This window comes from Typopeltis vanoorti, chromosome 2 (assembly GCF_054136105.1).
Source record: "Typopeltis vanoorti isolate ZY-2024b chromosome 2, IOZ_Tvanoo_1.0, whole genome shotgun sequence".
In the NCBI taxonomy this organism is placed as follows: domain Eukaryota; kingdom Metazoa; phylum Arthropoda; class Arachnida; order Uropygi; family Thelyphonidae; genus Typopeltis; species Typopeltis vanoorti.
The window spans coordinates 18,640,574-18,656,025 of NC_143550.1; the positions used below are offsets into that span (position 1 = coordinate 18,640,574).

The window sequence follows — 15,452 nt, forward strand, 5'->3', positions numbered from 1 at the left end:
CACAGCATTTTTTGACACGGTACATCGTCTATATGTATTTTTTTCCAGTTCGACTCGTCGATGGGAATACCTCAAAAGACACATAAGTAATTTTACACTCAAACCAATCTGTGATATACGATGGGAGAGTCGAATCGACTCATTAAAACCGCTAAGATATAATTTGTCCGATGTTTGCGAGCACTGCAAGAAATATCTCAAGATGATAGTTTATGTGGATTAAGTGGAACTACCATGAAATTAGAAGCAAGTAGTCTTCTTAAAATTTTAAGGAGGTTCAAATTTATCGCATCTTTAGTGATGTGGTATAATATACTTTTTGAAATAAACTTTATCAAGACTTGTATTCTGAAGTAAACAACTTCAGAATCCAAGCCTTGATATAAATGGTGCCATAAATTGTATTAATGATACAAAGAATTTCTTAATGAAAACCGAAAGGAGGATGAATTTGAAAAGTTATTAACAGATGCAGAAAAAATCGCTGAGGTCTCAGGTGTAATGCCTAATTTTGAACAAGAAACAGACTTAGAGAAAAAAAAAGAAATAATTTGTGTATGAAGCAGAGGATGAATTCATAACAGATTTTAAACAAAAATTTAAGGTAGATTTTTATTTTTCAATTATTGATACCGCAGTTGCATATATTGATGAAAATTTCAAGCACATGTCTACAATTGACGAAAAATTTGGTTTTCTTTTAAATATATATAATTTCAAAAAAATTACTTCAGCAGAACTGCTTAAAAATGTTTGATATTGGAAAATTATTTAACACATGATAATTCTAGAGATATTGAACGAAACAGATTTATGTAGTGAATTACAAATAATAGCAAGGCGAATTCCAGAAAATACTTCCTCGTTAGATGTCCTGTCATACATATGCAAAAATAATTTAGAAAATAATGTTCCAAATGTGTTTATCGCTCTGAGAATTTTTTCGACATTGCCAGTATCGGTAGCAAGTTCAGAAAGGAGTTTCTCGAAATTAAAACTTACAAAAACTTACACTCGCTCTACGATGGCTCAGGAACGACTCACTGGTCTAGCAATAATATCTATAGAGCACGAAATTGCATCTACAATCAATATAGATGAATTAATTCAAAACTTTGCCATAGCAAAAGCCCGAAAGATTAATTTTTCATAATTTTTGTATTTAAGATGTAATAATTTTCTTCCTATAAAGATATTAGAAGTAATCATATATGTATACAAATGTATTGGTTTTGATTAATAATTTTTTTAATGTTCATAATGATATTACTTTTATAAATATCCACATGTGTAGGTGTGCGTGAGCTTGTGTGAGTATGACAAAATATATATAGAGAGAGACAATGTATAGGAGCGCCTAAATTTTTTTTGCCTAGGGCATCAGATACTCTCGGATCGGCCCTGCTCTGAACCCATTCAAATCGAAACAGTGCCGTTTGTAAACAGTTAAAACACCATACACGAATGGCATTACAAAATGTACTCGATTTACACGTACGATTGATTACAATCATTTCTTGATTTGTTTTTGACTCCACTTAATTGAATTATTTACTTGATGAGTCTTTGCCCGTTTCCTCTATGTATAAATTCATAGGATTATAGTGAAAATATATGCAAGCATTGCTCCAAAGCTATAGTGTTACTGAGAGTGAGACAATCAGTAGCATTGCAGCAGACTAAGATTAATCAGTGCACTTTCATTAATCCTTTGATTGGCATCTTGAAGTTGCGTCATTTAGCTCACTTGATGACATCACGGTATTGCCACCGCGAGTGATAATTAGTACAGTTCTCTAGCTGCTCTGTTTCAGGAGCAGCCACTCTTATATTTTAATGGCAGAAAAGTCTTTAATTTTTTAGCATTCCGTATAATGTAATTTACTTATTTATTTATTTACATTTACACACAGACTACCGTAATGTGAAATCTGAGTTATATAGTGTGTTCTAGAATAATTACCGTTTGAATCTAAAGGATCAATATGATTCGTCCAAGATTCTTTAACACATACTTCTAAACTTCATAAGACACCATTTTACTTTGTGTTATTACATAAACAACAGAACAAGCATTTCAAGGGCTAATTAGAATTGTTATAATCAAAATAATGAAACAGGAATTTATGCAAAATAAATATTTATTCTATTCATTTACATGTTAAACTAAAATAAATATTATTCATCATAAATAAATGTTATACATTGAATATTGCACAAAACAATCTCTGTTCTAGCTCCTTATTTTCTAGTTAAAATGTGTAATCTATAATAAAAATAATTGAATTTGTAGAAATACTTTTATAGAAATAATTTCATTTATAGTATTTAAGAACAGCTATTTTAATATAGTGGAACATTTTATTTATTGCCGGTCTGGTTGGACGAGTGGATAACCTATACATTATCTAACTAGCAGGCTTCGAGATCGAATCTCGCTGTGGATGTCTGCGAATGTCTTTAGCAGATGAATTTCATCGTCTGCTGGTGTTAGACTACTGTCTGCTTAACGAAGGCCTAATGTGGCCCCCTCCCCTCCCCCCCCAAAAAAGAAAAAAAGAGCCATGCTTTGTCTATATGGAACATCTTTTGAGTCCCATGCTGTGAGCAGGGTTCCGGATTTTCTAATCGTTAATCCACCATCTACCATACATTTACTACCTTTCATGGGTGGGATCCACATAAAAAATTTAAAATGAATGAAATATATTTTTATTTAACCAGTAAACTATTAAAAATGTTGCAGGATTATAGAGTTTGTTTAAATTTTAAGGTAACAACACTGGAGCATGTATCATAAATAAATTCAAATCTCTTCCTGATCCGAATCTCATTGTAGCAGGAGCAGACGTGTACCAATTACAGTATCTTAGCATGAGTTTAGCAGTTACTTGAGTGACAAAGACTGCAGGCATCGCTATGTTCATGACTGGCGACAAGCTGGTTGGTGTACAGACCTTAATTCAAAAGTACAAGATAAAATAGAAAAGCAATCAGTAGACAACAGTGTGTAGGTCGTATAACCCAAGTGTAACGTCTGAAACTGCCCGAACACTTCTCAGTACACGATGTCTTAGGTAGGTTGTGCTGCACAAACTACTACTGACATCAATTTGAAGGTTCCGCCGTGTGTGTGTGCGTGCGCGCGCGTTCTTTCGCTGTTTATTAATTATGTGAGGCGCATTCTTCAATAATTATATTAAGAGGCAAGTTTCTACGGCGTGATAAGAATTCTCCATTCTTATTTAATTCATTTGTGGGCCTAGTAAAGATAGAAAATCTACAAAAGTAATTTCTGCTTAGGAATTCGAGGAAATCAGCGAATAAGTCAGAGATCATTAGCATTGAAATTGAATATTAAATTAGTTTCAATCAACCAAATCGTTACAGAATTGGGTTACAATAAAGTGTGCGCGTGTGGGATCCTGCTTTTTTTAGATGACTGGAGAAATAAAACCTGATGGTCTCAACTGATAAATCTTCACAGATTGATCTGTGAAGGAATGAACGTGTCTGTCAGTTGCATTTGTTCATTTTTCAAGGAGACTAATCAGAACAATTGACGGCTACCTGAGAAACAGTGCAAATTCTCTTAAAAACATTCCCAGCTTTTGTTAGACTTGTTCATTTATTTCGGTCATTTTGACATCTCTAGATTTTCTGTGCTTTTTTCGAGCACATTTTCAAGTGCCTTCACCAGGTTGCTTTCGATAAGCCAATTGTCTATCTCGATCCAAGATTGTTCTACATTACGCTTTCTATTTGGCACAAGTTCGTGTACTCTCACGGTTCCACATTATCTTTTAAGTTTCTCATTTCTTTTCTTCATATTAAATATGATACTTACCATGTCTTAAATCAAATGAATCTCCTCCGGCCACTGTTGCAGCATCCTGGTCCCTTTGTGGTGTAACTCCTCCTGCAAAGAAAACATAATTCATATTTACTATTAGAAACTGTAAGAAACTGTAACAATTTGAATATGAATTTTACCTTAAATTCTTTGTACATATACATTATGTATACTGTGGATTTTCAATTTGATGTAAAATGTTTGGAGTAGATGCCTTTTATTTAATTAAAAACGTTTACCCGATTTATTGCCAATTAAAACATTTAGCGAGAAAAACTTGCAACCGTTATACCAGTTCTTTTTCTGTACCTTCCTTTACGGCACTTCCCCGCTCAAGGGATATGTTAGTGTCATAAAAAAAAGCACACAATTTAAAGTCTATTTTGTTTTTTTACTCCATTTATCAACATAACCTCCTACCCTTTCAATACATTTTCGCCATCGCGGAATGTCACGATTTTTGAAGGAATTTTTTTTTTTTTTTTGTCTTCACATTGGCAACGTTAATACAATTGGCGTTATCTCTCGTTTGTTACATTTCTTTAGTCACCTAATGCCGCATCCAACATTCGCACACTTTATTGTAACCCAATTCTGTAACGATTTGGTCGATTACAACTAATTCAATATTCAGTTTCAGTGCTGGTAATCCCTGACTTATTCGCGGATTTCCTCGAATTAACTGCTCAACTTTCTACTTATGGAAATCATTAGTTTTTAACTCTCCACATGGTGATCGGTCGTTTACTGTCAACTTCGCTATCTTCGCAGTTTCTTGTTGTTCATACTCAGCAACTTATCGTATCCCTAACTGCAGTTGCTTCATCTTAAAAAAAATCTTAACGATAACATGATGAATACAACATCGATCGTATACCACTTTATATTAAAGGGTTCGTAGGGATGAGGAACAGACCAAGACTCACTTTTCAAGGCCACTCACACTCCACGTGCTGTACTCACGTAGGCATTACATTTTTGCTATGTGGTGTGGCAGGAGCCATCTGAGTTGTATATTTATCGCGTTGAGAAAATGTTCACGGTGACTACGGGTGGTGTGGGTGATTACTAAAATGTAACGAGAAAATAAAACGAGCACTGACAAAAGTCAAACCTACGTAATTTTAAAGAGCAACTGAAAGTGCTTTTATTCCTGGTGTGATACGCATCTTTCACTTTTGCCACTAGAGTACAATACAAACGTAAATTGGCGACTCAACGAGAAGTGCTTTTTTGGACCGATTTGCCTGTTCTGAGAGACAAAAAACCCGAGTTTTTGAGAGAAAAACACTCCACTTTCGTATGAGAATGGCTTACTCATCTTTGCTTGAAAAGTCCTAATAAAGGTTCCTCGTGTTAGAGACGGGATTCGAACCCACTTCTTTCCAACCAAATGCCTCCTTCGAAACAACTGAAAGTTGTCAATTGTCACATAGATCATAGAATGCCTGCCTACTTCTATACTCTGGTATTACCTACTGATTGTAGGTAATACCAGACACTAACAAACTATTAGTGAACAGTTTCCCCCTCCCCCCATTTTTTTAAAGATAAGCCTTCTGAAGGAGCTACGTAAGCTCAATTAGAGAATGTTTCTATAAGCATTCATACCTTACTCTGGATTCAAACCGACAACCTTTACTGCAATCAAGCAGTTTCTTTCACCAACTGACCAACCCAGGCAGATGGCTTAGCTTAACTTTTTTTTTAGCATTTCAATCGAATTTCGATTTCTATTTCAAGAAATAGTATTATTATACTTGAAATGGTAAAACTTGTTCAATACAGGGGAGCAAAAATAAACATACTTGAATTTGTTGTATTATTCTTTAGTTTTTGCATCCCAGTTTTTTGGAAATGTTAAAATAAATACTTTCTGTCTCTCTCTCTCTCTCTCTCTCTCTCTCTGTGTGTGTGTGTATATATATATATATATATATATATATATATATATATATATATATATATATATATATATATATATATATATAATTTTTTGCTCTAATTATATTTTGTTATCATTGGAAAATTCCTGTATGGTTGATGTAGTGATGTCATTACAGATGGCGGGGCACTCACAAGCTGCTGTGCAAGGTTGAGCTGTGAGTTTTGCTATGTGGTTGAGCAGCTATTGTTTTAGTACAGAACTTAAAAGCGTGATATGGTGATATTTTTATGATAAGTATGGTGAAAAAAAATAAAAGATGTTATAGTATGTTACAATCACAAAGGCTATTTTAATTATGGAATCAGCCGTCAAGGATATGAGGTAGTTCTGTGTCAGTACAGTAAGTGAATGTGTGATTCTTTATTCTTACAGCAACGTAATATTACGCTGACGAAGGGTGGGGTTAGTTGTCAGCTCCATATTTAGTGTTCGTGTGATAGTAAATGCTGCGGTTATTGCAGCGAGAATTAATTTATCTGCCTGAGTATCATCACAGATTAGTGTCCTGTCTGAAGAGGATTTCTCACGCTGTTTTTCATTTTGCAGCAGTTCTGCCTTAACTGATTTTACGTAAAGTCAACTGCAAAAGATTTACCCTCTCCCTCTGTTAGAGATTGGTTAGTCACAGGTGAACGACTCTCCTTTCTGCACTGACAAGGTACTATAATAACTCTTATTAATTTAGTGGTATTTTGTTTTACTTATTTGTAGTTCTCCCTCACTTTTTATAGCCTGCTGCGATCTAGGAGCAGAACAATTGTCACACACTAAATTCCTTGTGTAGGGGAAGTAAAAGTAGTTTCCTTTACTTTTCCTGGATCTTCATGGCGATGGTTACATTTTCATGCAGTACTGGTTCTTCTTTCATAAACAGAAAACACAATTTCTGCAAAGAATTTGTCTTTTTATTTTCGCTCTTTCATATGAAAATTATTAATGTATCTACTGAAAAGATCCTCAACTACTCCGTTACAAGGAAATGGAAGAAAGCGACCCATGACAACGTTATTTAAATAACTGTTGCACTATAAGAGAATAAAACGCAAAATTGGTTCTCTGGTTTTTAAACAGTAGCGTCGGAGAGCAAGTGCCATCTAGAAGTTAAAAATTAACACACAACGCTAGAAATGTGAAGGGGCATTTATTCTCAATTTCAAATAATCCATAGAGGAGGCTACGTATTCAAATGAATTACGTTCTCAAGGACGTTTACGCATAAAAATGCCTATTTTAAATTGGGAAGCTTTCTTGGTTGAAATGTAGTTCAGAAAGTACAGGAAGGCAAACCAAAGTCTTGTAAAGCGTAGAAAACCTCGGCGAATTATCATGTCCTTACGAAAGTTTTCTCAAACCCTCATTATGCTATTGCAATTATTATGCGCCGTGTAAAGGGCTATAACTGTTGTGAAAGTTTATTTGTAGCAGACAAGATTTATTCTTTCTGACGTCGCACGGGAAATGTCACGTGCATCCTGAGCAGTAGAAATCGACACATTAATCATGCAGCAGAATTATTGGAAAATTAGTTGTTCCACTCTTGCTTCCCATATTTGGTTTCTCGATAATGAGAAACTAGTATCAGATAGATTTTAAAAACTTGCCTCAAACAATAAACAAAGTATTTTGAAGATGAAACTTCAAAATACTTTGTTTTTTGAAATTTCATTTATTTTTGTCCAGAAAATATACAAGACAAAAGAATTTTGTTACATTTACAGAAACACTTCGCTACCCTTGCATGTTCTACATGCCAGCCCTAGCAACACCAACCTTGACCATAAAGAGAGTATTAACAGACACGCCATCTGTATTTTAGGACGAATTGTGAAAACCCAAGAAAGGTTCTTTCGGGTTATACATATTGAGTTATCAGCGAAGCAACTGAAGCCGAGTCGAATTGTTCGGTGTTGTTGTTCATCACCAGTGCATGTAATTTACTGGGGGGGGGGGGGTAGATCCAACTGGGGAAAATTGATGCCTTTAATGTTTAATATTAAAAAAAATTAAAAAGGAGAAGACTCATGGCGTCATGAATGGGATTCGAACCTTGGTCTTTCGCTGCTTGTCAAGCGTTGTTCTTTTTCAGCAGCGATCATCAACAAAGGCGCCAACTTGGCATCGACGGGTCTTACTTGTATAGGGTCCGTTTGTACGGGTGCTACTTCAGCACACAACGCCGATAAATGCGATGGGTTTTAGTGATTGTATACCATTCCCTCCATCCCCTATGGCAGTGTTTCTCAAAGTGTGGTACGCGGACCCCGGGGGTTCGCGAAAGGTCTTCAGGGGGTCCGTGGCAATTTTCGGCTATGCATCATTAACGCATGGAATAAAATTTAAGTTTGAGATCGTAAAACGTTCCTATTGTATTACTGAATAAGGTACAGAGGCATCTGCAGGCTGTGTAATATGTTTCTCAACAAACAGTGCAATTAGAGACAACTGGGATAACTACTAATTAACGAATCGCATGATCCCTCCCACATAACAATCAAAACCATATGGTGCACCAACAACATATGGTTTTGTTTGAGTGAACGTGTTAAAACTAAGAAATATATAGTGAATGTGTTTCAGATATTATATAAGGAATTCGGTTGAAGAGAATTAGCATTTCAACTGAACTGTCGGCTTGCCCTTTGTCAATTAATAGCGCGATCCTTTGTTAATACCGCACCAATCATATGAACGTCTTCATAGCTGCTTTATCTCTACCATTGCTGTCTGTTTCGAGTTCTGCTTTCACTAGCCATTTGTTGAAGGACTGTTCGTTAAATACGGTAATTTTTTTTAGTTTTCAAATTCTTAAGTATGAATCACTGGTTAAAGACTGGATATTTAAAATGCGCAAAAGAGAGGAACATAGTAGATACAAGTAGCTGTCAGCAGCAAGAAAATGTTGATATTGTATCTGGATCAAGTGAAATTGATAAGTGTGTGTCGTCTGACATCTCTCAAGAACCAACTAGGAAGAAGATGAGAAAACTTCGTAAGTACGATATAAATTACTTGAAATGTGGATTTTCATGGACGGTAAATGAAGAGGAACCTATTCCATTATGTCAATTAGCATATTAGGCTCAGTCAATTAGCAAACCTGGCAGATATATTTACTGTATTAAATAGTCTTAATTTATCTTTACAAGGCAAGGAAATTTCTATATTTCATGTCCAAGATAAAGTGAACGCCACGTTGGCAAAAATGAAGTTATGGCAAAAGCGGGTTGGTAATGGAGAATTTGACGCGTTTCCATCGTTTCATGAATTGTTCGCAAGTTCAAATGAACAAATTGATGATGATGTGAAAATTACTATCATGCAGCATTTAAAAAGCTTACAAGTGAATCTAGAAAAGTATTTCCCTGAATTGGACATTAAAATTGAGTGGATAAGATACCCTTTCAATAAAAACAAATTTATGCCAAAGGGTCTATCGTCAATAGAAGAACAACAACTTTTAGAACTAGCTTCTGATTGTTTCCTAAAAAATAAATACAGCGAGAATACGTTATCATCATTTTGGCTACAAAAACAGAATGAATTTCCTGAATTAACAGATAAAGCTCTAAGGTTCATTTTTCTATTTCCAAGTTCATATCTGTGCGAAGTTGGATTTTCGGCCCATGTAGATATTAAGACGAAGAAGAGGAATCGCATTATAGATGTCGAACCGCATCTGAGATTGGAATTAACAACTATCGAGCCAAATTTTGCTGAAATTTTATCTCACCATAAGCAATTTCACTCCTCTCATTGATGATAAATTATTTCAAGTAAGTAAAACTTTATACTATCTTTATAAAGTTTGTTCTATTAAAAATAAATCATATTTTTTGTTTACATGAACATATAAATTCAAATAAAATAGATATTTAATTGTTTAATGTTTTAAATTAATTTATAAATTTTAATTAATTCGTTTTAATTAATTAATTTATTATTTAATTAATTAATTAGGGGTACTTGGTAATAATAAAAATTTAAGAAGGGGTCCGTGGATATCTGAAGTTTGAGAAACACTGCCCTATGGTTTTGAGATCGGCGTCGAAAAGTGGCGGTCTGTTGCAAGGGTATAGCGACATAATCAGCACAGAAGTTGAATCTGTTGTTCTGCAGTCAGTCCCGATGCATATTATCAAGCAAAATTCTTATTCATCTTTGAAAGTAAGTGTTAAATAACCGCATTATTTAATTTTGTATTATAGGGTTTAAAATGTACAAAGACTTCTTAACAGCTTTTTAACATTTCAAATTGATGCTTAAAGTATTTATGGTCTTCAAGTCACGTAATCATGAGTTTGGTTGGGATCAAGTATTAACGAACTTGACTGATGGTATGAAAAATGAAAGTTGGAAAATTGTATGCAGATAACTGTACATGATTATCATTCCGTCTTTTTCAAAGTAAGAGTTGAAATTTTCATCCCATATGTTCAGCATGTTGAAATCCTCGTGTAGTCGCACCATCAGCACTCTTAATAATTCTCCCACGCTTTATATTAGCAAACTGCATATCTTCCCCCCCCCCTCTCCAACTTCGCAATCCCAATTTGAAAATTTTTGACTTGCACTTCTCAATTTTTTTTTTTTTCAGTAATTAAATCTTAGGAAGGGACTTGTTTCCCTCACAGATGTTTGAGCTATGAAAGTTTCTATACTTGTGATTCTTTTCATGCGTACTCTTTAAGTGCCTTTCCGTAAACTTTTTGACAGTCATTCTTCTCCACTTTACATTGGTCATCTTTCATGAGTTGAACAAATGCTTCCGTAGAGTTCGATGGTAAGTTAAGCTACCTCGGCCATCAGTCAACGAAGGCACCATCACTCTAATGAACTTTACACATACACAGAAGGATCTACTTACATCCATTTAAACACATTAAAAGAATACTAAATATTTCTTAGTCCTTCACCCTCGGCTAACTAATACGATTTTAAAAGTAGAAAAACAGGAAACCGACGAAGCATCTGTTTTGTAGGTTGCCTCGGCCTTCTGATCAACCACTTTTGTCATTGAAAATACCAACACAATAAACAGAAGAAATTTTCTTTTGAGTTGCAATAGCGAATCCGGTAAGAGGCTCAAGACTGGTAGCTACCAGTAGTTGACTAATACAAAGCATAGAGTTCGTATATTCTTTATGTTAAAGAAATGTTCAAGCAGCTACATATTAGTAAATGGAGACTGAAATCTTTAAAACTCCAACGAAAATAATCGTTTTTTAAATACGTTTGGCAAAATGCATTACATCGGTTTTCTCCATCAGTCCGTACGCATGCTATTCCTTGAGTCCGACTAAAAAGGTTTATCGAAATAAACCAGTATAACAATATTGGATTAATTTTCATTTCAAGCTCGGTATCTAATTTAACTTAATTTAAATGCCTTAATATATACTTATGGACTGTTTCTTCCTCTTTAGCAGAAGACATCCTAAATATATTATACTACAAGATAATAGAATTTTCTGGGCACAACGCAAGTTATCTGCCTGTTTGATATTTGAAATCCCGTTTAAGATAACTGATTTCAAATATCAAATTCTATTACAATCCCTTTGCCAAGTCTTATTGTGCTGTAAGTATAGTCACGTATGTCAATCCTGACGACCTTCCTTCCTCTCCAGGTTATATTCATCACAGTTATGACAATCTCTTTGACCCCTTTAAGAAGGATGAAATCGAAACGGTGCTAAATTATCAAGAGACTGTTCTATTAGAGATATGGTCAAAGAATCAGTGATTCGCGATAAGCTTGCATTTACAAGAATTAGCAATTCTGTATTTGAGGTGTTTATTATATTAATATTCCAGATGGTATTCGGAATTATGTGGACCGACTGAACTGGGATCAACATCATTTAGGGCAATAAAATTCATACTTATTTCTTAGCTTGGGAATAGCTTAGTAATATATGAAATTAATTTTTTCTCGATTTAAGTTTTAGGATTTGCCAAACATATAATAATTAGCCATTTGGGGAATAATTTGTTTATTTTTGTATGTATCCAAGTGCATGTACGACAGCTTTCCTTTTGCTCTTCACATTGAAAAGTCATTTGACATTTCATAGTAAAAGAGCACGACCTTCTGTTTCTTTCAGTTGAGTATCAGTACTACCAGAATGAATACTCTGCTCTGTAACATTTAGATTAGCAGACGCTTTCGTTTCAGGAATGCAGGGTCGCCCAGAGTGCCCTTCGTTTAGTGCCAAGAGAGAATGAGAAGTGTGCATAAATCCAGCTGCGTTCAGACCTAAACGCAGAAACTGGAACTCGGCCAACCACAACACTCATGAATATCTCTTTCCTCGAGTTGTTGCGTGTTGCTTGAAAAATAGAACTTCTTGAAATTTCGCGAAAACCTAAAAATTCAACTTTCTCACACATATGAAAATTTTTGATGCAAAGGCGTAATACAGTTTTAATTGAAGATACTTCATTTGCAGTTGTCATTCTAAAACATTTCCCTTTCACAGTATTTTACTAATCAACCCGGGGGGGGGCGATATATCAATAATACGTTCCATATGGTGTGAATTCTTGTCTTCTGATTTCTGTATGCCATGTTATTAATCATATGGACCGACTGAACTGGGATCAACATCATTTAGGCCAATAAACTTCATAATTATTCAAGACAGTTACCGAGTTCCCATTTAGTGAGTGTTGCAGATGGGTTCAACAAATCCTAAAGAATCCATGTTGATTCCAGAGTATCTTAATTATAATATCCGAGTTTTACTGAAAACGACTGAAACTCCAGTCATTTTATTCGATGAATTCTATAAATTCAACGATGATAGTACGTTACGTTACCTGACTGTAGAGGTACAACCCAACAGAATGAAATTTCTATAAACAAAGCTTGAACTTTACAAGAAAAGTTCATAAGACATCGGCGCACACGTACTGATTGCCATTCAATTTGCGTGTCTGCAAAGAAATATATCATTAGATCTAGTTTAATCCTTTATCCAAGTGTGAGCAAACAAAGTTTGCGCCTGAAAGTATCTTCAGGACTGAGGTAAGGTAGTACAACACCGGGAAACTCGCAGCAACGGTGGATCAAGCTCTCAACTCCTTGTCTCAGTATCTCCCATAATGCACAGCACGCACATATCCTTGCGGACATGTATACTGCTATGCGTTAAAGGGGGGGGGGCACTACCACCTTTGCTGCGAGTTTCCCGGTGTTGTACCACCTTACCTCAGTCCTGAAGATATTTTCAGGCGCAAACTTTGTTTGTTCACACTTGGATAAAGGATTAAACTAAATTTATTATAGTCTAACCAAGTGAAAAATAAACTTTCAATATCATTAGATCTATTTTCATAATGAAATTGGTACAAGAAAAGGCTTAAGGGAAAAAAAAAAAAGTTGATTTCTTTTTAGATTCTTTCTTTCTGAAGAAACTTGGATTTCTTAACGACCACAATTTCTAATAACGACCGAACTTCACAGATTGGATTTCGTCGGAATGCCCAATAATCCATTCATTCTCAAATGAAAAATAGGAACCTGAAAACTCTAGTGGTATCATCTTATATAGGAGGGTAGAAGAAAAACGTCTTGGTTGAGACTCTGTATTTATAGTGAAACTGTGATATTTGAGTCTGAGGAGTAAACGTACACGTTGGTCCAAATGAAATCTGCCGAACTGCAAAGACTGGATTGATTCCTTAATTTTTTTTTCTTTTAAGTTTGTCACTATAGGTCCGATTTTCAGGTGTCTGTACACAGACGTGTGATTTCGTTTTATGTGCTCATAAATTTTCGTGCGAAGGTACAGGGCGGCTCATAAGTTACGAAGGGAATTAAACATTTAACTTTTTTTATTTATTCATTATTTTTATTATAATTAAATGCAGAACCTGGAGATGTTTTTATTAAGTAATTTTTAATATTTTAACCCCCCCCTTCTTGATTCCACACTATCTTAATCACAATATCACCCTGTATATTTATTCACAGATGTTTACTCGAGATTTAATGGAATGCTTAATACTCGTAATGAACATTTATGCGTTGGTGAAAATCTTGATGCAACAATTGAAGTGAATTTTCAACTGCGGATTGGTTTATGAATTGAGAAGACTTTGTTGGAAATCAGTTAATCGTATCTTAGACGTTCAACGTGCATTTCAGGGGGAAAACTATTTGCAAAATAATTGCTGCAAAGTGTTTTCAAGGATGTTCCTTTTATTGACGCGACAGCATATTTTTATTAGCTTCAGCTCACTTTTTCCCGATCAACATTGTCGCTTTCTTGAACGTTAGATTGGTTGAGGAGGGCCGGCATATCATTGGGCAACTAAATCTGTTGGCTTTGAGACTATTGCATGTGGGATCACATGAAAGCGTAGTGTATGTCACCGATAAGGATAAACTGCATCGGAGAATTTAGCTCGGCAGACTACGTTTGAAATGACCAGACAATAATAGAACAACGAGGAGCATGCTGACATAACCCTTTTTGCCCTTCACGGCGCTCAAATCATTCTTCCGGAACACCTTGTTATAACCAAGAGATAACGTTCATCGTGAGTGAAAACGTGTATGCATTGCTTACTAAGTGGCGGGGAGACGTTTTGTGCAAGGTAAACAAGGGATAAATCACAAACTTGGGATAAATTTGATCTGCGAAATCCGTTTCATGCTATGTTTGGGAATCTTCTATTAAATAATTTGTTCAACCAATGAAAAATGTTAGTATTACACTTAGTGGAAGGCGTAATGAGAAGTAATATTAATTTGTAGAGTAGAAACAAAAGTTAACAGGAATACATAGAAATAAAATGAAATTGATCCTAGAAATTGAAGGAGTATAAAACATCCAAAAAATTAAAGAAGCACATAAAGGATAACATTTTAACGTTATACTTATCCAGCTTATTGATGAAATATCCATGAGGATGGATTGGAGAGAGAACTAAGGAGGGTTGGGGTCACATGCAGTGGGAAGCATTTAAGTGGGTCTGTCGCCTTTTGAAATCGACAGACCCACTTAACACAGATGGGCGGAGTTAAAAAGAAAGCTGCATGTGATAAACTAAATGAAGGAAAAAAAAAACTCCATATGGGGAATGTCAGTCTGCAAGATTAAAGGTAACCAGTGGTACCACAAGCATCAGTCCTTGGCGCATTGTTATTTAATCTATACAATAATATTGTGAAGGATTTAACAGGCGACATTTGCAGATGATGCAAAGATAGGTAGGGTAATCAATAATTCTGCTGAAATGCAGTACTTACTTGCAGAATGATTTGAATAAGCTGGAATTGTGGGCATGGGAAAATGGTTCTCGGTTCAATGTAGTAAATGTAAAGTTATGCACTTTTGTGTAATGGGATATCCAGTTTCATATTGGTGGGATTATGCTAGAAGAACTGATCAGGATAAGCATGTTCTAGTTTAGTATAATCCCACTAAAATTGCATACACCAAAGTGCATAATTTTGGTGATTGCAAATACAACTCAAAGGATAATTGCAATGCTGAAACGAATCATGATATGTAAGGATGTCATTTTGCCTCTTTACCACAAGGCTTCGTACAACCTTACTTGAACTGTTATGTGCAGGTCTGGCCTCCTGTTTTCCGCGGTGTTGCTGATACAGTGGAAAGTGAAAATCAACAGTGTTAAAGA

General features: G+C 35.2%; 1 protein-coding gene across 3 annotated transcripts in view; it reads right to left on the reverse strand.

Moving 5' to 3' along the window:
• The window catches only part of LOC150108856 (uncharacterized), a 137,728-nt gene that overhangs the window by 101,322 nt on the left and 20,954 nt on the right, over positions 1-15,452 (reverse strand). For all 3 annotated transcript variants that reach the window (XM_090410397.1, XM_090410406.1, XM_090410387.1), the window contains one exon: positions 3,848-3,919. In XM_090410397.1, the coding sequence (XP_090266523.1) occupies positions 3,848-3,919 (72 nt within the window). The remainder of the gene's footprint in view (positions 1-3,847; positions 3,920-15,452) is intronic.